At 38.6% G+C, this 25,665-nt stretch overlaps 1 protein-coding gene across 1 annotated transcript in view; it reads right to left on the bottom strand.

Moving 5' to 3' along the window:
• Positions 1-25,665, bottom strand: part of DIS3 (DIS3 homolog, exosome endoribonuclease and 3'-5' exoribonuclease) — a 33,851-nt gene that overhangs the window by 2,476 nt on the left and 5,710 nt on the right. Inside the window, exons 5-19 of the mRNA XM_054719847.1 lie at positions 17,124-17,291; positions 16,207-16,371; positions 15,006-15,119; positions 14,759-14,896; positions 12,495-12,641; positions 11,977-12,093; positions 11,626-11,727; positions 9,215-9,279; positions 9,043-9,127; positions 6,058-6,185; positions 4,307-4,393; positions 2,202-2,358; positions 638-852; positions 366-534; positions 79-237 (exon numbers count right to left, since the gene is read on the bottom strand). Coding sequence (XP_054575822.1) covers positions 79-237; positions 366-534; positions 638-852; positions 2,202-2,358; positions 4,307-4,393; positions 6,058-6,185; positions 9,043-9,127; positions 9,215-9,279; positions 11,626-11,727; positions 11,977-12,093; positions 12,495-12,641; positions 14,759-14,896; positions 15,006-15,119; positions 16,207-16,371; positions 17,124-17,291 — 2,016 coding nt within the window. The remainder of the gene's footprint in view (positions 1-78; positions 238-365; positions 535-637; positions 853-2,201; positions 2,359-4,306; positions 4,394-6,057; positions 6,186-9,042; positions 9,128-9,214; positions 9,280-11,625; positions 11,728-11,976; positions 12,094-12,494; positions 12,642-14,758; positions 14,897-15,005; positions 15,120-16,206; positions 16,372-17,123; positions 17,292-25,665) is intronic.

Here is a 25,665-nt window from a genome sequence, read left to right on the forward strand (position 1 = left end):
ACAAAAAATAATTTTACCCTTTATAGGTACCATTTGTAACCTATCAAAAAAAAAATAAAAACATTAGAAATACTATACCTCATCATCATAAATAAGCCGTGGCTTGGGTTTGTCCTTTTCTTCAAAAAAGACTGTGCCTTCTAATCCATATTTTGGAATTAACACCACAATAGCATTTTTTTTCACAAAAAGAATATAGGCCTCTTCACTTACTATTCCTTTGCTTTTGAAAAATAGCTGTAAAATAACATACAACCTTATTAAGAATTGTCTTAAATATTTTTAAATGAACAAAACAATTCTGAAAATAAATTAAAAATGAACAAAACTTCATCTCTCCTAATATTATCAAGAGAAGGCAATACCTGGGTATGAAAAGCCACTGATGCACGTTGGGCATATTGAGCCATTTTGTGCCGAAAATTGAGATTTTTACATAAATCTGCAAGCTTATGTTTGTCTGTCAACTCTGGATAAGTACTGTCAGCCCCGATAGCTACAGCCAACAGCCGATGAACAATGATGTCTGCATATCTAGATATATAAAGGAGAAACAAGAATATGCGACATTAGCATTAAAATGTCTTGTCAAAATTAACTATTTTCTATTTCCTTTCATTTCAAAGGGAAAAAGTACCTTCTGATGGGTGAAGTAAAATGTGTGTATATTGGAGATGCTAAGCCGTAGTGATGAAAATCATTATCCATTCCAGAGCAGAAGTACACAGCTTGCATCATGCAGCGAGTGGCTAATATTCTTAACAGAGTGTTAAGATATGGGAAAGTAGCAGAATCAGCCCGATCCAAAGAGTCAGCCAAAGACTTGGCAGTATCAGTTTTAACTTCCAAATTCTGTGAAAAAGAGGAGGGAAAGAGCACTATATTTTAAAATCAGTACCATCATGTATCCAAAATATAACAAATCAAATTGAACAGATAAGTGTTTGTTTCTGATCAGATACGTGTTTATACCTTTTATCCTTCACCTAGGAAACTAAAAATAAATTTATAAAAAGTGTAATATGCTAATTAGACCGGATGTCTTCCCGGACATCCTTCCAGATGATGCTGGGGCTGTGAGGGAAGCCCGGGTCCCGGGTGCCTGCCAGCAGCCGGAGGGAAGTACTGGGTGCCTGCTGGCGGCCAGAGGGAAGCCCAGGTCCCGGGTGCCTGCCAGCAGCCGGAGGGAAGTCCGGGTCCTGCGTGTGCTGGGTCTCGGGCGCTGGAGGGAAGCCGGTGGTGGCAGCCAGGGGAAGGAAGATCTACTCTTGTACAAATTTCATGTATCAGGCCTCTAGTAAATTTATAAAAAGCAATAATTGTTCTGTGCAACATCAAAGCTTAACATTTTCTAAATGCATTTAAATATACTGAAGTATCAACATTCTCAAGAAAGGATGGTGGGAGCAGTAGTGCTGTTTCTCAAAGACCAATTTGTGCCTTCCTAATCTTTGCTGGGTAGAAAAAAAAAATCAAAACAGATTTGTATGTCTGTATTTTCTTTGCAGACATTTTCCTTCCATTCAAAGTAGAATTAAAGGCCAGAGACAAACGACTAAAAACTCAGAAACCAATGCCATCCTGTTAGAATAATTCAAAACAACTCCTTCCAGCTCTCTTCTGGACAGGAAAGATGAGACCTGAACAAGTGATAGAAAATCAATGTAAGTCATATTCACCCCAAGAGTAAGGGTATATATGCTTAAATGAAAATCTACTAACTAGAGGCAGTGGGGGTATATGTGGCTGAGGAAATGCTGCCCTTTCTATATTTTTCCTTTTTCCATGTATGCAATACGTGGACTTCCTTCTTAGGGACATGATATTAAAGGGGGTTTAACTGAGTTGAAGAGAAAGAAATTATTTGTAAGTCTCTGAAGTTAGGCAGTTCAGAGGAGGCATGAAATAACACAGGCATGAAGAACATGTATAACATCACAGAGATACGGAAGAGCATGTTATGTTTAGGGTACTGCAAATAACTTAAGTCTACATAAATGAATCAATTTAATATGTTGTACATTTTAAATGTACACAATGTGTTTTGTGAAGTATATTTCAGTAATTAAAAACTAAGAACTACAGGCATATTTTTGCATCAAGAAACAAGAACATTTTTATGGAAATGTAAGTAGATTGTTCAGTATAATGGCTAGATCACAACGCAAGTATAGATAACTTTTCAAACTACAGGACTTTACCTTGGATTTAGCTGCCTTAACAAGAATTTCATAATTTGATGGAGGAGGAGCAGGATGTTTTCGAAGCAGAGCATGTTCAGAAAACTCTTCATGAATTTTTTTTGCAACAGAGATATTGGCAAGTAACATAAATTCTTCCACCATGGAATTTGTTTCTCTACCGATGGAAAAAAATCATTAAATAAAGAAAGAGAATCTGAGACTTCTATGTATCATATTTATTTACAGGATATCTTTCCTACCTACAAGATAATAAAAAATTTCGTATATAAACATTCATACGTGTGTGCACATGTATATTTTTATAATTTAGGGCTCTTTCATTTCTCTCCTATTATGCTAACCATCTTTTACTATGCATCTACTGTGTGAGAAAATCTCGTGCTAGAGAAGACTTTATAAATTGCATTAAAAAACAAGTTTTGCTAACTCTAATATATAAAATCTAAATCTTAAACATTTTACCTCCTTTTACTGAGACCAAATTAAAGTAGATTATTCTTCTGCAGATAAGACTTGAGTATTTTTCTCTGCTCAAGGTCAAAGTTATTATAGTATCAAGATCCACCCTAGGTTGTTTGGCTCAGTGGATAGAGTGTAGGCCTGTGGACTAAAGGGTCCCGGGTTTGATTCTGGTCAAGGGCACATGCTGGGGTAGTGGGCTCAATCCCCAGTAGAAGGTGTGCAGAAGGCAGCCAATTAATGATTTTTATCATTGATGTTTTTATCTCTCTCTCCCCTCTCCCTTCCTCTCGGAAATCAATAAAAATATATTTAAAAAAAATAGTAACAGGATCTAAGTCCACATAAGTTACATCAAAACTCTTACTGGTAAGCAATCTGATATTGCCTTTTAATATAAATAGTCTATGTCCACTTAAAACTTAGTTTAATAAATTATCTGCCTTCTATTTACATAGTTTATTTCTCCCAAGTCACTCAACATGCATTATTAATCTTTCATTCCTATTTCCATTTAAATAACATAATTTCTTGACAAGACTGCTAAAGTTTATTAACTTTAAAAATATTACTAACATCTCCTATACCTTTAAAACTTAGGGGGACAATCTCTTAGAAATCTTTTCTTTTAATTGGTAGGAAGAAATGGATAATGTTCTATTTTGGCATTAGATTCATTTTTTTTCCTTCAAAAGAGCTCCTAGTGTTGGACTCACTGTTCATACTAACATTAAAACTTATTTGCACAGAAGTTCCCCCCCACTAAGGTATTTTTTAATTTTAGTTCTAATGCTATGAGGCAAATACTGATTCTAACTAACAAAGAAGTATATTCCCATTTCAATTCTCAGTCATCTACTAAGAAAAGTATAAATGCAAAATTAATTTCAGAATTACCTTATATAAGAGGATTGAAAAAGAGGCTTAATTCTGATTTAACCAACAATTTCCTTGCTTCCTAAATCTTAACTAAATCAATCCTATATAATAAAAGGGTAATATGCAAATCGACCGAACAGCTGAATGACCAGTCACTATGATGTGCACTGACCACCAGGGGGCAGACGCTCAACACAGGAGCTGCCCCCTGGTGGTCAGTGCTCTCCCACAGGGGGGAGTGCCGCTCAGCCAGAAGCTGAGCTGATGGCTGGCACTAAGGATGTCAGACTGTCAGTTGGACATCCCCCGAGGGCTCCTGGACTGCGAAAGGGCACAGGCTGGGCTGAGGCCCCGCCCCCCCCCCCCCCCATGCACAAATGTCATGCACCGGGCCTCTAGTAAAACAATAACAACAGTAGCTGAGTATAGTATCTGAGAACTCTTGACAATACCTTCTGAGTTATATAGCATTATTAGTCGGAGGCACTGAGAGGTCAAATAACTTGTCCAGCGTTGTATGGGCAGAAGTGCATCCAAACCATGGCAGTCTGGCTTCTAAGCCTTGTGACCACTATTCCATCCAACCACAGTACATTCTATACTAAGTACTTAGGAAATTAATCAGAGCAATCCTCTTTTACTTACCATAACTATTACTAGTCAAATTCTAATTTGGGTATAAATTATGTTTTATTTACTAACAAACCAGACATTACATCTAAAATCAAAATCTTATCTAGTGGCCATCAAAAAAAATTGCATACCTAAGTTCCTTGGTCTGCAGATCTATAGGATCATGAGTTTCACTGTCCATGTGAAATCGAACTTCTGGAGAAGACAAAGTTAAAGCCCTAAATAAAAATTAAAGAGGTGAATTACTCAAGTGAACCAATAACATACATAGTTCTGGAAGTGATTCTTTTAAAACAGAAAATGATTATAACAAGCATGCAAGTTATTCTTCTGATGGCTTTGGACCACCTGTTAAGTTTTACAGATCTACAATGCACTTAATAAGAAAGCATAATAGCAACACAATAAAATAAGAGTCCCTGTGCTTTTGAGGATTTCCATATCTTCTTGTCCCCAAACTATGAGATTTTAGTTACACGGGTTTGTAATCACTTACAAATAAAGAAAGTTATTGGCAGCATATTATTTACCATGGAAAACCATATATTGGGGTGAGGGATGATAAAAGAGAGGCAAAAAGGAACCTGCTATGGGTAGATCACTGACATTAGAAGATCCACAGTTCAAAAGTATCTTCCCCCATAAACTCAACCAACGGAGAAGAGACTGATAAACTACAACTACTAATATGTTACTATTAATATTAGAGTGCTATGTGTCAGGTAACATATTATGCTAAGTGCTCTATGTGCTTGGTTCATTTAATGACTTGGCAATTTCTCCTCTGAAGAGTAAATTCCCACAAGCTAGGTAAGTCTAATGTTTCTTTGCCCCTTGAAATTACTTTCATCAGGTCAGCTACAAATCAACCTAAAACTGAGAATTTTAATGAGGCTGAGTACAATCATGGAAAAGGGAAAAAATAGTAAGAGATGAGATCCAAATTCTTTTTCTTCCTTAACTCCACCTTTATTAGAGGAGCTACAAAAGGAATAATAGCAATAAAATCTCAATAAATATTCCTTTCTTTCCCTGCAGTATTTATAAGATTCTTCATCAGATTTATTATGTGTTTATTAATATATCTTTACTTAAAAAAGCAAGGTATACCAATCACATTTTGATTACTTTTTTCTTCATAGACCACTTTCTAGGACATAACATTTATTCTTTTAGACAAAATTTAAGGTAAGACAGAACTTCTCCTTTAAGGCAAAGGATGTGATTTTGTTTTGTAATGATTGTTTTATCAATTCTGCCTAAGACTGAGAAGATTCAATGACAGCTTCTACCAGTAAATGACCTTCTATTTAAAAAAATTAAAGACCATTTATAAGTTAAAAAATAGCTTTTCTACCCTAATTTTAAGAAGCTATGTTACAAATGCCAAGTTTACAACTTACTTTAAAACCATGAAAATAGCCCTAGCTGGTTTGGCTCAGTGGATAGAGCAATGGCCTGGGGACTGAAGGGTCCCAGGTTTAACTCTGGTCAAGGGCACGTGGCCTGGTTGTGGCTCAATCCCCAGTAGGGCGTGTGCAGCAAGCAACCGATCAATGATTCTCTCTCATCATTGAGGTTTCTATCTCTCTCCCTTTCCCTCTCTGATATAAATAAAAATATATCAAAAAAAAAAAAAAAAGGTAGGTAGAAGTAGGATGTCTCTACATCGAGCATGTCAAACTCAAAAGCTAACAGGGGTCAAATAAATGAGGCATGCGGCTGCGGGCCGCCAGTTTGATATGCTTGCTCTCCAAAATAGACCTTATTCATCCTATTAAATGAATCATCATTATCCATGATAAAAAACTTTGAAGAGTTCGCAGGTTATCTTAAGATAAATGAATTAAGAACTATCTTAATAGATATTTTTGAAATGTACCCTTTTTCAATTCTTCTTCTTTTCAAAATTTTAGCTAGCTTATTTAGTCCACGGAGACTAATGGTAATGTCATCATTCATGGCTGCTGAATCAATTCTCATCTGAGCTTCAGCATATGTAAGGGAAGCCTAAAGAAGAAACCATACGTTAATATAACCCTTTCAAATTATAAACACTAGTTTACTACATTCTTATATTTCCACTACATAAAATCCATGATTTTGAAAAAACTAAATATCATTAACAAAAGAGGCATTCCTAAGTGTAATATTTATATTCCACATCTATGATTTCTGGTTCATTAACTTATCTGATGCATTATGCTACATAAGCAAACTTAGGTTAAAGTAATATGGTAGTACTGTTAGTATATAAGTTGCTTAACTCACCTTACTTTCATATAAATAATGTATAAATACTCAGATAATGTGAAAATAAGAAGTAAGGTTTGATTTGATAACTGCAGAGTGAAATACTTTCTACAAGATATTAATCCCCTGCACAATGGCGAAGAATTAAAGAAAACTTCAGTAATCTACATCAGGTTTTGCAAGAAATCTACAAAATACCCAAAATTAAGTATCTAAAAATGAGACAAATCATAGTAGAAAAAGATTTAATTTCCAATATCAACCCAATATAAAAAGAGCTACTTCTGTTTCTATTTCACTCCTCATGGAAAACTACTATTTTTCAGCTGATTTATTTTTTTTAAAGATAACTTCATGTCCCGTCAGATGGTTGGAGCGTTATCCCATGCAATCCCCCACCCCAAAAAAGTTGTGGATTCTATTCCCAGTCAGGGCACATACCTGAATTACGGGCATTAACAGTAGGCAGCCACGGAAGTTTCTCTCTCATATGGATGTGTTTCTCTCTCTCTCCCCCTTCTTCTCTCTCTAAAATCAATAAACACATTGTAATTTCACAAGTAAAAATCAGGAACAGCATAAGAGTGTTAGATGATACAATCCAGGTCAGATTGTGAGGATAGCCAACTCCTCAACTAGGAACTAAGAGTTCCCCTTCTAAAACTGTTTTCTGTTACATGTTCACTAATTTTTTTTTTCATGTAATTTTGGCAAAGTCTGGGAGAAAAGTAAGTTCATTGCTATCCTATATAATAAAAGCCTATTGTGCAAATTATCCCCTCAACTGGGAGTTCGACTGCTCACTATGATGTGCGCTAACCACCAGGGGTCGGCGCAGAATATGATGGGCATAGGTGACGCGGTGCTGGCAGCAGGCGGCAGTGAAGGCACTGCCGGCCCCAATGTGCCCTGAGGAGAGCGGATCACGGCGGGATGGTGGAGCAGATGAGCAGGTGGTGCCAGGCCAAGGCGGGTGCGACCAGTGGCAGTGACCGGGACGGGGCTGCCGCCCAGTTCCCAGGTGCTGAGGGAGTTGGGCGGGGATCTGGTGACTCAGGCGGAGGGGGGCGCACAGGGGCCTGGAGCCCAGGGCTGTCCAGGGCCCAGAGGTCAGCTGGGACCTGCCCTTCCACGCCAGAAGCTCGCACTTCGATAGCCAGCCAGGCCTACAGACCGCACCCGTGCATGAATTTCATGCACTGGGCCTCTAGTTATAATAATAAAAGCATAATACACTAATTAGACCGGATGTCCTTCCGGGCGACCTGCCAGACGAAGCCGGTGCTGCGAGGGAAGCCCGGGTCCCGGGTGCCAGAGGGAAGCTGTTGCCAGCAGCTGAGGGAAGGCAGGCCTACTCTTGCACAATTTTTGTGCATCGGGCCTCTAGTTTAAATATAAAATCTAACAGGTTTAAATCATTCACATAGCACTGTCAGTCTAACACAGATTTCTTTCCAACGGCTAGTTCATCACAACCGAAAGAATGATGTTAAAGGCAAAGAAAAAGCAGGTAAATTTTAGAAATGGATCAATGGAAGGAAAGGGGATTGGCAAACCTTAGGGGCAGACTCAAGGGAAAATAAAAATACAGGGAATTGGGGAGAAGTCCAAAAAAAGGAAATAGATGAGGAAGACAATCTGGCTTCATTCTGTCTGAACACAAATCTCAGGCTAGGTCTGCTGCAATCCAACACTGATTTATAAGATAATTTCTATGAATAAATATGAAGAATAAGAAGATAGTATACAGGCCAACTTTGAAAATGCTAACCAGTCATGAGTTGGGACTGCTTCAGATAATTAATGGGATTCCTAAGTCAGGGCAAAAATCATCTATTTGGTCTTTTTAACACATTGCGGACAGATCATGAGAATTCTCGCTTCATATTACACAGTGTTTTACAGAGTATCATACTTTACAAAGATAACATCTTGTAAGAACATGTAATAAATAACTTCAAAATGCTATGGGCATTTAACCCTTTGCACTCGCTTGCTTTTTTCTCGAGCTGCTACCGATGCTAACCATGTCGAGTCACACTCGACATCCGAGTGCAAAAGGTTAATTTTAAAGCATGACTTTTAACATTTATGTAAAACGTTTTTTGTACTTGTTCAATAAAAACTTATCTGGCCACTGGGTAAAGCTAGCAATAAAACTACTGGTCCGTAATATGTTAAGTATACAGGCTTTATAAGTGTCTGAATACAGAAAAATCTATATATATAAAAGGCTAACATGCCAAGTGTCCCCTCAGGAGTTCGACCAAGAAACCAGGAGTTCAATCGTTCACGATGATGTGCGCTGACCACCAGGGAGCGGTGTGGAACGAAGGGAGGCCCTGGCCAACAGTCAGAAGGCCCCAATCGCCTCTGACTGCCAGTCAGGCCTAGGGCCCTACCTGTGCATGAATTTTGTGCACCGGGCCTCTAGTGGCTACATAAACTCATTTCTAAATAGCATCCAGAATTAAGCAGGTAACTTCAAAAATCTAGATTTTGTTGTAACACTGGAGAAAAAATTCCTAATAAGCCTAAACTTTTTCAAAACATTCTAGAACACTGTTAAAATTATCAAAGATTTTAAACAATAAATAGTAACCATGAAACTAACCTTTGAATTAATGGCACTTTTGGTAAACCTCGTTTTTAAGATTTCAGCATTGTGATTCATTTCCCAAATACATGAAAATGCCAGCCTATGGGGGAAAATAGACAATAATTGTTCATGGGAATCAGTTAAAGTAGTAACTACTATGTTCTTATGAAAAAACAAGCATAAATACCTGTCAACATTACATCTTAAGGAGCATAAGTTAGAACTAAGCAACTCTGGAACCATGTCAATCCTCTGGAACAGATAAAAGAGAGTTGCAGATTACATTTATTTATTTGAAGTTCTATTCTCAAGTAGCATTAATTTAACAAGAGGAGAAGAATATTCTGATCTCTGTGAATAGAATTAAGAAAACATGAAATAAAAAGTCTATTTCTAGAAAAGTACTTAAAAAATTGTTATAAAATGAAAGCAATGAAAGAGAAGTGGACTTCTTATCAGTGGATCTAAGAATAAGTCCTCTACACTAAACACCTAGTTGTCCTCTGAGAGTATGAAATCTCTAGTCTAGATATGAAGTATATACTAGGTAACTGATACAAGACCTCCTAGCTCTATGACTGGACCTTTCTCCAAGGCTTTGCACAAACTATATGGTGTTCTTAAAATACTAAAACAGATAATACTAAATTTTTATGTAAAAAAACTACATAGAACTTAGACAATCCTCTCTAATAAAATGGTCATATGCAAATTAACCATCACTCCGCTACATAAGCCACGCCCACCAGCCAATCAGGGTGAGTATGCAAATTAACCCCAGCCAAGATGGCTACAGCCACAGAGAGCAAGGTTTCCCAGGTAACAGAGCAAGCCAAGCTTTCCGATAGCCCTTGCAGGCCTAAGCCTCCACTCAAGCTACAAAGTTTCAATTATAGAAGGTAAACAAATTCAAACAGAAATGGGGCAGAACAGAGCTTGAGAGAGCAAGCTAGGGTTGCCGGCGGCAACAGGGGAAGCAAAGCTTTCCACACACCCTGGCCGGGCTCACTCGCTTAAGGCTACAAAGTTTCAATTGTAGAAGGTGAATTAACTGCCACAGAAATGGCTGCCGCCCCAGAGGGAGCAGCAGGCTTGGCTCTGCTCCAGGCTACAAAGTTTCAATTGTAGAAGGAAAATAAATTCCAGATACCAGGGCCTCCACTTAGGTTGCCAGGGGGCGTGGCCAGCCTGCAAACCACCACAGGCCTCTCACCAGGCCTCCCCACGCCCCAAGGGAACCCCACCCTGATCAGGGACACCCTTCAGGGCAAACCAGCTGGCCCCCACCCGTGCACCAGGCCTCTATCCTATATAATGAAAGAGTAATATGCAGATTGACCATCACTCCAACACACAATATGTCTGCCCCCATGTGGACACAAGATGGCCACTACAAGATGGCCAACAGGAGAGGGTAGTTGGGAGGCACCCGGCCTGCAAGGGAGGGCAGTTGTGAGGGACCAGGCTTGCAAGGGAGGGCAGTTGGAGGTGATCAACCCTGCAGGAGAGGGCAGTTAGGGGTGACCAGGCTGGCATAGGAGGGAAGTTGGGGGCAAACAGGCTGGCAGGGAGCAGTTAAGCATCAACCAGGCTGGCAGCGGAGTGGTTAGGGGGTGATCAGGCTGGCAGGCAGAAGCGGTTAGGGGCAATCAGGAAGGCAGGCAGGCAAGCAGTTGGGAGCCAGCAGTCCTGGATTGTGAGAGGGATGTCCGACTGTCCGACATCAGCAATATGAACACCAACCTTAAAAAGATAAAAATAAACAGGCAGTCAGACATCCCTCCAGGAGTCCCAGATTGGAGAGGGTACAGGCTGGGCTGAGGGACAACCCCCCTCCATGCACGAATTTCGTGCACCGGGCTTCTAGTGAATTCATAACAGACTAAGCTTAATTTTCCCCTCTGCTATCACAATTTTTCTCTGTAACTTTATGAGACTATACATAAAGAAGAATAAACAGTAAACTGTGACAGTAAATTCATGACTTTATAAAAAACAAAATATACATTTTATTAGTTACCCATAAATAGTATAAATTAAATACTACTGAACAATTATATCAGCTATACATACTTGTTATTTGGACCACTCAATAACAAAAAACATTGCAATATTTTTATTGATTTAAGGTTACCTTATTCTATATATTATTAGTCTTTTAGCTAATTCATGTACTAATCCAAACTTCGACTATTCAAGAATTCACAAGTGCGCATGGTCTCTATGAACTAACTGGACAATTAGTATAATAGTTGTTCATCAGATTTCACTAAATACCGAGGCTGACTTTTCCTAAGCAAACACTTCAGATGTAACTGAATAAAATAAATAAATAAAATAATAACTGATTTTATTATTAAGAACGAAACAGGCTGGGGAGGCTCAGTGGTTGAGCATCGACCTATGAACCAGGAGGTTACAATTTGATTCCCGGTCAGGGCACATGCCTGGTTGCAGGCTTGATACCCAGCAGGGGATGTGCAGGAGGCAATTGATCAATTATTCTCTCTCATCATTGATGTTCCTATCTCTTTCCTTCATCCTTCAACCCTGAAAACAATACCAAAAAAAAACAACACCAAAAACAGATGATGTTACCTTTTCACAAAGATACACAGTTGTTCCCCTTCTGGCTGATTCCTGATCCAAAGCATTTCCTGGCCTAATAAAATGGCTAACATCAGCAATATGAACACCAACCTTAAAAAGATAAAAATAAAAAGGTATCAACATGCCTAATTGGACAGAGTTTTAATAAATTTAGTTAAATTGAAAAAAGACTATCACATTCACCATTTCAACTTCTGATACATGCCCATTAGTCTCTGCAGCTACAAACAACTATACTTGGCACAAATAATTCACAAATAAATTCTACGATGGGTGAAAAGAAAACGAACTCAAAAACAAAACTATATTTAAATAAGAATGTAATTACAAAGTGAATACCTCCAAATTTCCATTTTCAAGCTCTCTACAATGCAGAGCATCATCTATATCAGTACATCCTGGTGGGTCCACACTACAAACACATAGATGTCTTAGGTCTTCTCGGTTTTTCATGTCCTACAAGATGCCACATGATTAAGAAATAAAAAACTGTTTTGGTAGTACAAATGCAGCACAGCTCTTATGAAATCAACATTATACAAGGGGACACCCTGTATTTAAAACAAACAAATAAACCAATAACTTCATCTTATGACTTAAGGATTACCAGACATGATATGCAACTTGTGGTTTCCTTGCCTTTGAAAAATTTGACATAAGGTTGTGTGGGTCCTCTAGAAAAATTATCTTTTAGTAAAGCAAGTGATTTCTGTAATAACTAAGAGTACTTTAACTAACTAAATGTGGGGGAGGAGGAAACCACAGTTTCTGCATATTTAAAAACACATACAGAATTCAAAAAAAATTAAACCGGATATAGTCATTTATAAAGTCACTAAAAATTCTTATCAACTTACCTTTTCAGTAATGCTCCAGGGCATCTTTGGTAGAAAGCTAAGGACAGCCTGTGAAAAAGGCTGATGGGGAACATCATGCTCAAGTAACAAAACTTCTGTTTCAGTCTCTTTATCTCCAACTTCACCTAAATTTTTCACAAAGTGTCCCTAAAACCGAAAGTTATTATTAGAGAAGTATATTTTATCACTTTTTATTAGGTAATTTTTATTTTACTAGAGGCCTGGTGCACGAAATTCATGCACGGGAGGGGGAAGGTCCCTCAGCCCGGCCTGCATCCTCCCCAATCCGGGACCCCTCGGGATGTCCAACTGCCTCTTGCAATCCGGAACCACTGGCTCCTAACTGCTCACCTGCCTGCCTGCCTGATCACCCCTCATCCCTCTGCCTGCCTGCCTTATCACCCCTAACCACCTCTGCCTGCCTGATTGCCCCTAACCACCTCTGCCTGCCTGCCTGCCTGATCACCCCTAACTGCTCCCCTGCAGGCCTGATCGCCTCTAACCACCGCTGCCTCACCCCACACCCAGAACCCAGGATTCCCTCCTCCGGCCAGTCGCAGGCACCCGGGACCCGGGCTTCCCTCCCTCTAGCCGGCCACAGGCACCCAGAACCTGGGCTGGCTTCAACTGGGCCAGCCGCAGGGAACCATGGGCGGGCAGCTTTGCCCAGGCCATAGCCACAGTGCCCGGGACCGCAGGGTGGGTGTCTTGTCCCTCTACCGGGCCCCAGCCGCAAGCACTGGCGTCCAGGACCGTGGGGCAGGTGGCTTGTCCCTCTTCCGGGCCACAGGCACAGGTGCTGGCGCCCCAGGACCATGGGGCGGGCGGCTTGTCCCTCTCCTGGGCAGCAGGCACAGGAGCAGCTGCTAGCGCCCGGGTCCACAGGGTGGGTGGCTTGTCCCTCTCATGGGCCGCAGCGTGGCTAGTCCCCATTCCTCTCTTGCGAGCCCATTTGTGCCTGGCTGGTACCCAATCCTCTCTCCCCAGTGTGGAGTGTCTGAATAGTTCCGGCACAAGAGCGCAAGGGCATGATGACCATTTGCATATTAGCTGTTTTTTATATAGGATTATTTCATTGAGCACTTTAGCATTTATCATATAAACCTTAGTATTTCTAAATGTACCCATAACCACTTCTTAGATATGACTCCTTGATAAATTAAAGCTGATAAAGGGGATGACAATTCTCAAGTGTTTATGATGGAGACTTAGTGATGGCCTAGATTATTTACTATAATCATTTAAGTTTAAAATGTGCTTCAAATATAGTAGCTTTAAAATCTGTTTATTGGCATCTACTTAGGTCTTAAACACCATTTTTGTAGTCACTATCAAAAAGTATTTGTTTGAAAAATTGAGTAAAAGTAACCAAATGATTTACATTGGAATTTCATAAGATTCATTTTTAAATTGGATGCACTACCTATCAAGTAATTTTGTGAAATATTCCTAAATTTCAGTATGAAGTTTACAAACAAGCATACAGTAGGTCCTCAGGTTATGTCAGAGATCCATTCCTATGGCGCGACGTAACGCAATTTCGCTGTAAGTCGGAACCCACCTACATAAGCACCTACGTCACTCACATGAAGCATATACACAGCAGTAATGAAGTGAATCAGTAAAAAAAAATTTAAAAGAAAGATAACAATTCCTGACCTTTACTTGTGGTAAATAAATAATAAAAAACAGAAAGCACATATGTACATATGTCGAAATGATAGAACATATTTTTATAAAAATTTATGAATTTTTTTATAAATAAACTAGTAGCTCATTTGCAGGAAGAATCCTGCAAGTGGCCGTTGCAGCCGCGTGCGCTGCCGCTGCCGCCGCCTTTGCAGTTGCCGCGCCTGCACCCACTCGCCACTGCCGCCCGCCCCGCCCCATTCTGCCCCGCTCCACCCCCAGGACTTTCTCTTTGGCAGCCACCTTGCTTTCCGCTTTTCCTCCCTCTTCCTTCTAAGTTGTCTTCAGTCTTCACTCCTCCCTCCCTCAGCGTTTGCAAATTAACCGCCATCTTTGTTGGGTAATTTGCATACTCACCCTGATTGGCTGGTAGGTGTGGCTTGGGCATAGCGAAGGTGCAGTTAATTTGCATATTACTATTTTATTAGGTAGGATGGCAACATAATCACAAAATGATGTACGTTGAGTCCAACGTAACCCGAGGACTGCCTATATTCAAGTTTCACTAAGTGAAGCAATTTTATTCCCAAATTTTAAATAAATTATTTAAAACAAAATTACTAATTCAAACTTACATTCGGATATCTGGAATTTCTGGGCCATCCATCAATAGCAACAATAATTCTCCGTCCTTCCAAAGCAGACGCTTGTCTGGTTTCAATCCGAATTCGAGGAATTCTCTTCTCCGCAGGTGTAAAGAGATGTCTTCTTGACTAGAGAAAATTAGAAAAAAATATTTCACATACACACAGAAAATCACAGGATGAAGGCTCTAAATTCTATTAAATTGTATCATTTTTTATTACACAGCAATATACTCACCTCCTTAATATCAGACTTGGAAAGCATGCCACAATATGGTCTCCAATTCCTTTTTATTATTCCTACAACTCTACCTGTAGGCTTTAACATTTTTTCATTTACAGCAGTCTTAAGCTGGGATTTAAAAATAAAAATCTTGTTATTTTTCCTTTAAGTACAATGACACAATTTCCCTTCATAATTAGAATACAAATATGGATACTAATATTTTCAGGCCCTAAATTATGTCATAAAAGTAAAGAATCTTGATGTTTCAAAATTCTAGGCAAGGGCATGCCAAACCAAAGCATGGACATTTTCCATAATAATAAGGGACTACAAAGAGATAATTGAAAAAAATTAATATAACTGAATAAGTATGTCAGAATTCAACTCTTTCAATTTTAATATCAGGATTTACTAAACACATACAGAGGTCTGGGAATTAATAGACTAGGATTTTAATAGTAGTATGCACTAATTAGCTGTGTGGCATTTATTAAATACATAAAAAAAGAGATATATCTTTAATGGTTCTTTTTTATCCAAAATAAAAATTCAAAGAATATTTCTTATTAGAAACAGCAGAAGAAACTTATAGTATTTCACTTCTAACACTCCTCTATGGCCTAGACTCTACAGGCACAATGTCATAGTAAGACTCCAGAATATAAATCATGGAAAAAGAACTACTAATGTATAAATAATTACATTATTCCTGTAATTCTAAAATAGGGAAATAAATTGATCATATCAGGTAGACTTTGGCTCCTAAGAAACAACCAAAAGTATTCTCCTTCATCATAAATACGGTAATCGAGAAGGGCTAATTAAACAGACCCAAATATAAGGGCCCAGTAGAACATCTATTATACTAAGGGAATTTTAACATTACATAAAAGCATTTCAGAAAATTTTAATTTTATTTACTTAAAACTAACTAATTTCAGACAGATCATGTGATGCAGGTCAGACAAGTTCAAGTTTCATACTCAAGTTAACAGTCTTTTTGCACTTAAACCTGTTTACTTGAGCCAAATAAGATATTCATTTAAAAGAAAACTACTGAAATAGAGGGGGAAAAAAAATCAACTCTGGGTAGAACTATACTTTTGTTCAATAAATCTGAAAGCAAAAGATTTGTGTAATATTCTTCAAAACTAATGCATTGACTAATTATACAAAACTACAGACAAAAATTAAAACTTGCTTGGTTTCATACAATGCGTTCTGTTTCCTCTTCTTTCTCCACATCATCTTCATTTTGACCTTCATCATGTAAAACCACAGAAGATGGTGCTACCCACTGATTTTTGGGGAGTAGCTCCACAGCCACAATGTCTTCATGAATAGCTCGATTTAAATTTTTAAGCCCTTGTAAGATTATCTGTGTAAAACAGTAAATGGCATGTGTCCAGATATTTTAATAGCAATAATTGGAAGGTTACCTAAAAGAAGTTTAGATATACTCTGAATGTCACCATGTATTTCTACTTGTCCTCCTTTATATTTTTCTTCTTTATCGTGTCCCTTTACTACACCCTCTTAATTTCTCAATATCAATTAGAAAAAAACATGGTCAGAAAACATGAGTTGTGTTCATGGCTCTGCCACAACTCTTACATTAGTATCAAGAGACCTTAGGGAAATTTCTTAACCTCTCTAAACCTCAGGGTCCTGACTGGTAAAACATAAAGAGTACCTACTTTTATAGGCTGGGTTGAAGATTAAAGGAAATGCAGCAGGCAAAGCAGTTAGCAGAGTATATGGCAAACAGTAAGTATCCCAAAATAATTGCTATTCACTTTAAAGTATGTAAAGTCCTCTGAAGAAATTACATGTTATGTAAATAGTATTTCTCATAACTGGTCTTAATATATAAAAAAGAGGCATCCTATTCATTAATATTTGATTGACTAAACAATAAAAGTAGGTTAATAGAAAGTTATTTTCTTCAATAAGTAGTTTTCTAAAAAAGTGATTAATTCTAGTATCTATACCTCCCACAAAATGCTTTCAAGCTGATAAACTGGGAGTACAAAGCAAATTTAAATTCTTATATAGAATTTTAAACACTTATAAAAGAAAATAATGAACAAAAAGTATTTTAGTATACAAGGAATATATTTACACACTTGCCTCTTTATTTTCTTCAGCATCTCCATGAACCCATACTGTAGCTTCTAAGTAATTTTCCCTGCTGGCTCTAAATGTTCCTTGAAGGTATGTACCAGATTTTATGCCTTGTTGTAACTTACTTAAGGGAAGATGCTCTGAAAATATTATTTTTCCACTTTCTATTTCGTTCTGTGAAATAAGCAAACCAAAAAATGCAGTTAGTATGTAAGTGTTCTGTACACTAAGTATAGAACTACTAAAGGCCCGGTGCATGAAATTTGTGCACATGGGAGTGTGTCCCTCAGCCCAGCCTGCACCCTTTCCAATCTGGGATCCCTCTCACAATCTAGGACTGCTAGCTCCCAACTGCTCGCCTGCCTGCCTTCCTGATTGCCCCTAACTGCTTCTGCCTGCCAGTCTGATCACCCCCTAATCACACCCCTACCAGCCTGATTGCCCCTAACTGCCCTCCTCTGCAGGCCTGGTCATCCCTAACTGCCCTCCCCTGCAGGCCTGGTCCCCCACAACTACTCTCTCCTGCAGGCCTAGGTCCCCCGCAACTGCCCTTCCTGCAGGCCCGGTCACCCCCAACTTCCCTCCTCTGCCGGCCTGGTCACCCCTAACTGCCCTCCCCTGCAGGCTTGATCGCCCCCAACTGCCCTCCCTTGCAGGCCTGGTGCCTCCCAACTGCCCTCCCCTGCTGGCCATCTTGTGGCAGCCATCTTGTGTCCACATGGGGGCAGCCATCTTGTGTGTTGGAGTGATGGTCAATTTGCATATTACTCTTTTATTAGATAGGAGGATTTTCATTATCAAGTAATTTCTTTTAAATACCTTCACATCATGGTATATACAACTCCATGAATGAGAATATGATATAGCACAGTGAGAGAAAAAAATGCTTTCAGTTCATAGGCAACCTACAAAAATATTTCAATTTCATTACATTTAACCTTTTGCACTCGGATGTCGAGTGTGACTCGACACGGTTAGCATTGGTAGCAGCTCGTATGTCGAATTGTATTGAATGTATCAATAATTTGAAATATAAAAAAATCCAAATAAATAAGTTTGTATGAAAAGACACTCCAGTTTTTTATTCTACTGCCATGCTTTGTAAAATCTGGGGTATTTAAAAAATTAAATCCCGAGTAGAATAAAGGAATCGAGAAAAAAGCAAGCGAGTACAAAGGGTTAAGATTTTTATCCACAGATGTATGTCATTAAGAAACCACTGCCCAGCCCAGGCCTCCCAAAACAAAGGTGTGAATACTTAAGTGGGTGGGTAGATATGTAGATGCTAAATTGAACCATCAATTTCATGAAAAGGCTATGGCTATTAAAGCATAAGAAAATGCTATTTTTATTTTGGCTATTTTAAATAGCTAAGGATATAAGACAGAGGTTAAGTTGGGAACTGTCTTAGATATACCACAACACCTATTGGGATTCTTAGCAACTTCAATATCCCAAATCCTAACTGCTTGGCTCCTTTCATTTCCTTCTCTATTTTCCACAATTTTTCACCTTCTCCTTTTTGCTAACTCTCTGACTTCTCCACTTTTCTTCCCCACTCTCAGATGGGGGACCTCAATATTAATACTGAGAATCAGAAGCAGTCAGTAGAGACCTACTTCATCTTCCCACCACTGAATCTACCTATTTACTTGCATCAACACCAAAATCTCTGCTTTCTTTCCTGTATCAATGAATACAATATTTCTGTTCTTTCATTTTTTTAAAACATTTTTTTACTGATTTTTTTCTTTAAAGAGAGAGGAAGGAAGAGAGAAACTTCGATGTGAGAGCAAAACATCGATCGGCTGCCTCCTACACACCCCCTGCCAGGGATTAAGCCCACAACCTGGCATGTGCCCTGACCAGGAGTTGAAACGGCAACCTTTCGGGGCACGGGATGACACCCAAAGAACTGAACCACACTGGCTAGCTACACTGACTGTTTCTGTTCTTTCAATTGAACACTATAAACCATCTCCTCTCCTCTATTCAAGAACTTAGTCCTTTAATTATCTTCTGCCTTTAGAATTAAACATTTTCACCATCATATAAACATAAGATAATCTATTAAAAATAAATAAATAGCCAGGCCAGTGTGGCTCAATGGCTGAGCATCAACCTGTGAACCAGGAGGTCATGGTTCAATTCCTGGTCAGGGCCCGGGTTGTGAGCTCGATCCCCAGTAGGGGGCATTGAAGGAGGCAGCTGATCAATGATTCTCTGTCATTGATATTTCTATCTCCCTCTCACTTCCTCTATCTGAAATCAATAAAAACATATTAATAAATACATACATACATACATAATAAAATTTTGGTCTCCTTCCAGATACTGGCCTGATCATGTTCCACTTCATACCAAAATACAACAGTATTCTCTAGAACAGCTGTGTATCTAGTTACTCACCTGCACTTTCTCCCAAATCCACTACAATCAAGTGTCATCCTCAGTCAACTGAAACCATATTGCCAAGGTCACTAGTATATGATCTTAGCAATTTAAATGCTCTGTTCTCAGTCCTGTGAAATTTTTTTAAAAAGATATTTCCTTCCCTAAGACACATCAGCATCCAAATCATTATTCCTTTGGTTTCTGTACTACTTCACTGATTAGTTTCTTCTGTCAATTCTTCTGTTCCTGATCTCTAAATGTTGTTGTATCCCAAGGCTCAGCAATAGGCCCTTTTCTTTGTCTACATTTATTCCCTTGTTTCCTCCCGTCTTTAAAAAAAAAGGAAACACAACAATAGTAAAAAAAACCCTCTTGATCCCACTTGCTCGGCAAATACCATACTTCTCTCCTTCGATTCCAGCACTGAAAGTGTTACAATACTGTTATTTCTCTTTTCTCATTTTTTCGCCTATACTAGTCAGACTTCTGCCTCCCACCCATCAAAACTACTCTGGAAAAGTCCCCCAAACTGTCATAAAGCTAAATCCAAACATCAGTCCTCATTAATTTGATTTATCAGCAACATTTGACACAGATGATCACTCCCTTGTCCTTGAAACATTTTCTGTACTCAGCTTCCACAGATTTCACTCATCTGGTTTTCCTCTTATATCACTTCTGCTGGTTTGGTTCTCCTCATGTTTCTGACTTCTAAACATTAGAGTGCCAAAGATCTCAGCGCTTGGACCTCTTCTCTTTTCTATTCATACTTATTCCCCTAGATCAGAGCTAAGCAAACTAAGTTCATGCACCACATAAAGTTTTATTGGAGCACATCAATGCTCCATTATTTATCTATTGTTGATGGCTGTTTCTGCACTACAATAGCGTAAGTTGAGTACTTACAACAGAGATCATAGCTTGCAAAGCTATAAAAAAAATACTACTTATCCTTTACAAAAAAAGTTTGCCTGGGAGAAAATATTTGCATATCCATGATAAAGAAATTGTATCCAGAATATGTAGAGAACCCTTACAACTCAATAAAAAGATAAATAACCCAACTCAAAATGGGCAAAGGATTTTAATAAACATTTTCTCAAAAAGGCACTCATATATGTGGTGTGTATATATGTGGTGTGTATATATATGTGTATATATGTGTATATACACACATATATGTACACACACACACACACACACACACACACCAACAAGCTCATGAAAAAATGCTCATCACCAATCATTAGGAAAATGCAATCAAAACCACAATTAGGTATCACTTGAAACCCATTAGAATGGCTATAATAAAAAAGACAGACATTAACATGTATTGGTGAGAAAATGGATAAAATGAAACCCTCATACATTGCTTTGGGAATGCACTCTGGAAAACACAAATATATCTGAAATATTTGAAAAGCAGTTTGGCAGTCCCTCAAAAAGTTAAACATAAAATTATCCCATGACCCAGCAAACCCATTTGTATATATTGAAGGAAATGAAAACACATGTCTATACAAAAACTTGTACACAAATGTTCATGGCAGCATCCTTCATTAATAGCCAATGAGTGAAAACAACTAAAATACCAGTATCTATCAACTGGAAAACTGATAAATAAAATGTTATTTGGCAATAAAAATAAATTAAGTATTGATATATGCTATAACACGAGAAAACTGAAAATATTAGGCTAAGAGAAAAAAAGCCAGTCACTAAAGACCACATACTGCATTATTTCATTTATGTGAAATGTCCAGAATAGATAAAGTTATAGACAGAAAGATCAGTGGTTGCTTCGGGCTGGAGCAAGAGCATTTCAGTGGGAGACTGGAATAGAGTGGTAATGGGTATGGAGTTTCTTTGACAGGGGAAGAAAACATTCTTTATTTCTTTGACAGGGGAAGAAAACATTCTAAAATTAGATTGTGGTGATGGTTGCAGAATTCTGTAAATACTCTTTTTTAAAAAAAGGTCTACTAATCCCTGCCCTAGATAATCTCATTTGGTCTTATCACTTTATATACTACCTATATATTGATGACTTCCAAATTTGTCTAGTCCTAACCTTCCCTCCCTCATGAACTATAGATTTGTATACCCAACTATATGTATCATAAAAGTACTTGGAGCTCTGATAGGTATCTCAAACTTAAAATGTCTAAAATTATACCTGTGATTTTCTACCTAATCCTGCTTCCTCCATTTATATACTAGGTATACCGGTTAATAATGCGGATTTTGTAATCAAAGAAAACACGATAATTTCAAGAGAAACATCAAAAGTGCTTTATTTAAAGTAATGTCCATCGCTAGCTACACATTTCCCCCTTCTTTCAGGTAATTTGTGGATACCATGCCAATGGAACTTTTCTTGTTTTGAGGCAAACCATTCAGAGACCCAATTTTCCACTTCTTCGTATGTTTTGAAGTGCTGCTCAGAAAGTGCATGTGCCATCGATAGAAACAAGTGGTAATCTGAAGGAGCAAGGTCTAGTAATATGGCGGGTGGGTTAATACTTCCCAGGCAAGATCTTTTAACATGTCTTTAACTGGTTTTGAAGTGTGTGATGGTGCGTCATCATGAAGCAAAATTACTTTGGCGTGTCTTCTGGCACATTCTGGTCGCTTCATGATCAAAGCATGGTTCAAATTGATTATTTGTTGTTGGTAGTGATCAGTATTAATGGTTTCACCTGGTTTTAGAAGCTCACGATGCACCACACCTTCCTGATCCAACCAAAAGCAGAGCATTGTCTTCTCTCCGAAGTGATTTGGCCTTGCAGTCCATGTTGATGATTGACCTGGATCAACCCATGATTTTGTGCATTTGGGATTCTCAAAGTAAATCCACTTTTCATCACCAGTCACAATTCAATGCCAAAAAACACTTTCTTTTGTGCTGTTGGAGCAACATTTTACTGATGACTTTTCGGTTTTCCATTTGTCTTTCGTTCAGTTGATGTGGCACCCATTTTCCTTCCTTTAAAATCTTTCCCATTGCTTGTAAATGATCAGAAATTGTTTGCTGAGCAACATTTAATCTTTCTGCAAGTTGTTTTTAAGTTTGACACGCATCTTCATCCAACAATGGTTGTAATTGTTGTTCTTCAAACTTTTTTGGTTGATCTGGATGTTCTTTGTCTTTCACATCAAAATCATCACTTTTAAAGCATTTAATCCAGTGTTCACAAGTATCTTGAGATGGAACATGTTCACCATAAGCTTCCCAAAGTATTCAGCAGCACTTTTTCTTCAAAATAATGAATTAAAACTTCCCACAAATGCTCTTTTTTGGCACAAAATTCAACATTTTTAAGTGTAAAAATATCTATGATGTTAACACCTTTAAAAAATTTGACATATGAAGTTTTGAAGCTTATTGTCAATACAACAAAATAGCATACATATCAAATCGCATATATATCAACCTATGTGTTAACTCCATCTATTGAAAAAAATCCGCATTATTAACTGGTACACCTAGTAAATAAAACGATACTATTTATGTAGTTGCTTAAATGAAACAACTCAAGTCATCCATATTCCCTCATAGCCCCATATAATCAATCCATCACCAAGTCCTAAGACACTTATCTATAAAATACACCCAATATCTGAGTACTTCTCACTACCTTAACTGTTAATACCTTGGTCCAATTTTGTCTTCTCTCTCCAAAAGTACTAAAATATTCTCCCACCTGGAAATTCTTGTTTCTAATATATCCTTAGAACAGCCGGATAAGTTATATTATTCCCCTGCTCAACAGCTATCCAACAGTAGAAGACTAATATTTTCCCCCATGACTCTTTATATACTACATTGCCCTACCTACAGTTCTAAGTTCATTCCTAATTTTCTTCCTTGCTCACTCCATCCCATTTTCTCTTTCTTGATCTTACCAACTTATTCTAATCTTTGAACTTGCTGATACCTGTGCATGAAATGCTCTTCCCCTAGTTATAAACCATTGCTAACTCCTTTACATAACTGAGCTAAAATGACCCTGTCTCAAAGCAAACTTGCCTAGTTAACACTCTTCACATCTCAGCTTAGACATGGTTTCTATCGAGAAGCCCTGACATCCCAAATCTGGGTTAGGTGCGGTCCATTCTACTATAAGTACGGTCCATTCTACTATACTGCTTGTTTTGAAAACACAAATTATTCCAATGTGACTGATATATTAGAAAATACAAGGTGAATGAACAAAACTGTACCAGGTGAACCAAGCTGCATAGGATTCCACAAAATACACACTTATCTCCCAAACATCTCAACAATGACCTCAGATCACCATATGTTCTGAGCCCCACCATCTTCATCTGCTGTTAACAACTTCCTGTCTGAATTTAGATAATCCTTTTCTAGCACTTCCTCAAGTTTTTGAGTATGTGCCGCTAACCACATTTTCCCATAAGCTCTGTGGTTATTACCTAATGTTGCATGGCACAGTGAATTTGAGGAACACACGTTACATTAAAACTCTATAATTTCACCATACTCAACATTTAGTACCATAATACTTAATCAAATACTATGTATTACCAACATTAGATTACTTGTTTCTTCTCCTAGATCATTGCTATTCAAAACAACTTTGTGATGAAGGAAATATTCTTTTTGTGATGGAAGCCACTATGCACAAGTGGCTCTTGAGAATTTGAAGTGGATAGTGCAACTGAGAAAATGAATTTTTAATTAAATTTAAACAGTTACATGCAACTAGTGGCTACATATTAGACAGGGCAATTCTAAATCTGTATTCCAAAAATCAAGCCCAGCTTTTGTTTTCTCACATTTAGTTTTCTAAAGTAGCTGGTTGAAGGCAAACAAAGATGGGAAAAATACTGTTAAGACTGGATGTATGTATAATGTTCTATTAAAACCTATTTCTATAATAATAATAGCTACCATTTAAACACTTACTCTGTGCTAGGCACTGAGCTAAGAATTTTAGTACTACCATTATTCTCTCATTCAATCCTCATAACAACTTTATCAATTGACTATTGCTAAACACACTACATGTAAGGAAATGAGGGCTCACGAAGTTTAATGATTCCCGTAGCAAGCCCTCTCACATCTGCTATTACAGTGATTCCTCTGCATCTAATCTTGTCCTTGATACAGTGCATAATTTTACATATTATTAGAATGTTCTTTCAAAAAATAACATTTCTGATCATTCTCCCCCATCCCTCCCAGGCACACTCTTATACACCCTTAATTTCTTTTAGCCACCCAGTATAAGGTAGGGAGCCCAGAATCCTATATGCTATCATCCTATATAATAAAACCCTAATATGCAAACTGACCAAACAGCAGAAAGACTGGTGAAACGACTGGTTGCTATGATGATCACTGACCACCCAGGGGCAGACAAACGCTCAACGAAGGTGCTGCCCCCAGCCCACAGGCCCCAACCAGCAGCAGCGGTAGAGGGCAGGGCTGGCAAGCGGGCAGTGCCAGACCACCAGCCAAGGTGGGTGCCAGCGGGAGCCCCTGATCGCCCCGCAGGTCACCCCACAGAGGGAGGTGACCAGCGGTGGTGGCGGTGGGCAGGGCCAGTGAGAAGGAGGCGTCAGACCAGCCAAAGTGGATGCCAGTGGGCCCCCGACCCCTGATCGACCCGCCAGTCGCCCCACAGATTGGCCCTGATCGCTGGCCAGGCCTAGGGACCCTACCCATGCATGAATTTCATGCAGCAGGCCTCTAGTCTCCTTATAGCAGCCCTTTAGGGAGATCTTTGTAAAGCACTATAGAAATTACTGACCGACAGGGTTCTCATTATCAGACCCCTGCCCTTCCTATTCTACCTCTTATGACTCCCTTCTCTCCTCCTTCGGGATTACCACTACAGTATACTTTGTCTTCAGTGTCTGCCACTTCTTTTTCAAATAGCTACTCCTATTCACAAACCAGCCATAGATTCTTTTATTTTATTTATTCATCAAACAGTGCTACCAAGTGCCAGGCCCTACTCAGGTTGCTGAGGATATATTGGCAAACAATGCTGTTTTAGAGTGTCATGCCTTATAGAAATGGTATTTTCTTTTTTTTTAAAATATATTTTATTGATTTTTTACAGAGAGGAAGGCAGAGGGATAGAGAGCTAGAAACATCGATGAGAGAGAAACATCGATCAGC

The sequence above is a fragment of the Eptesicus fuscus genome, chromosome 8 (genome assembly GCF_027574615.1).
Source record: "Eptesicus fuscus isolate TK198812 chromosome 8, DD_ASM_mEF_20220401, whole genome shotgun sequence".
In the NCBI taxonomy this organism is placed as follows: Eukaryota; Metazoa; Chordata; class Mammalia; order Chiroptera; family Vespertilionidae; genus Eptesicus; species Eptesicus fuscus.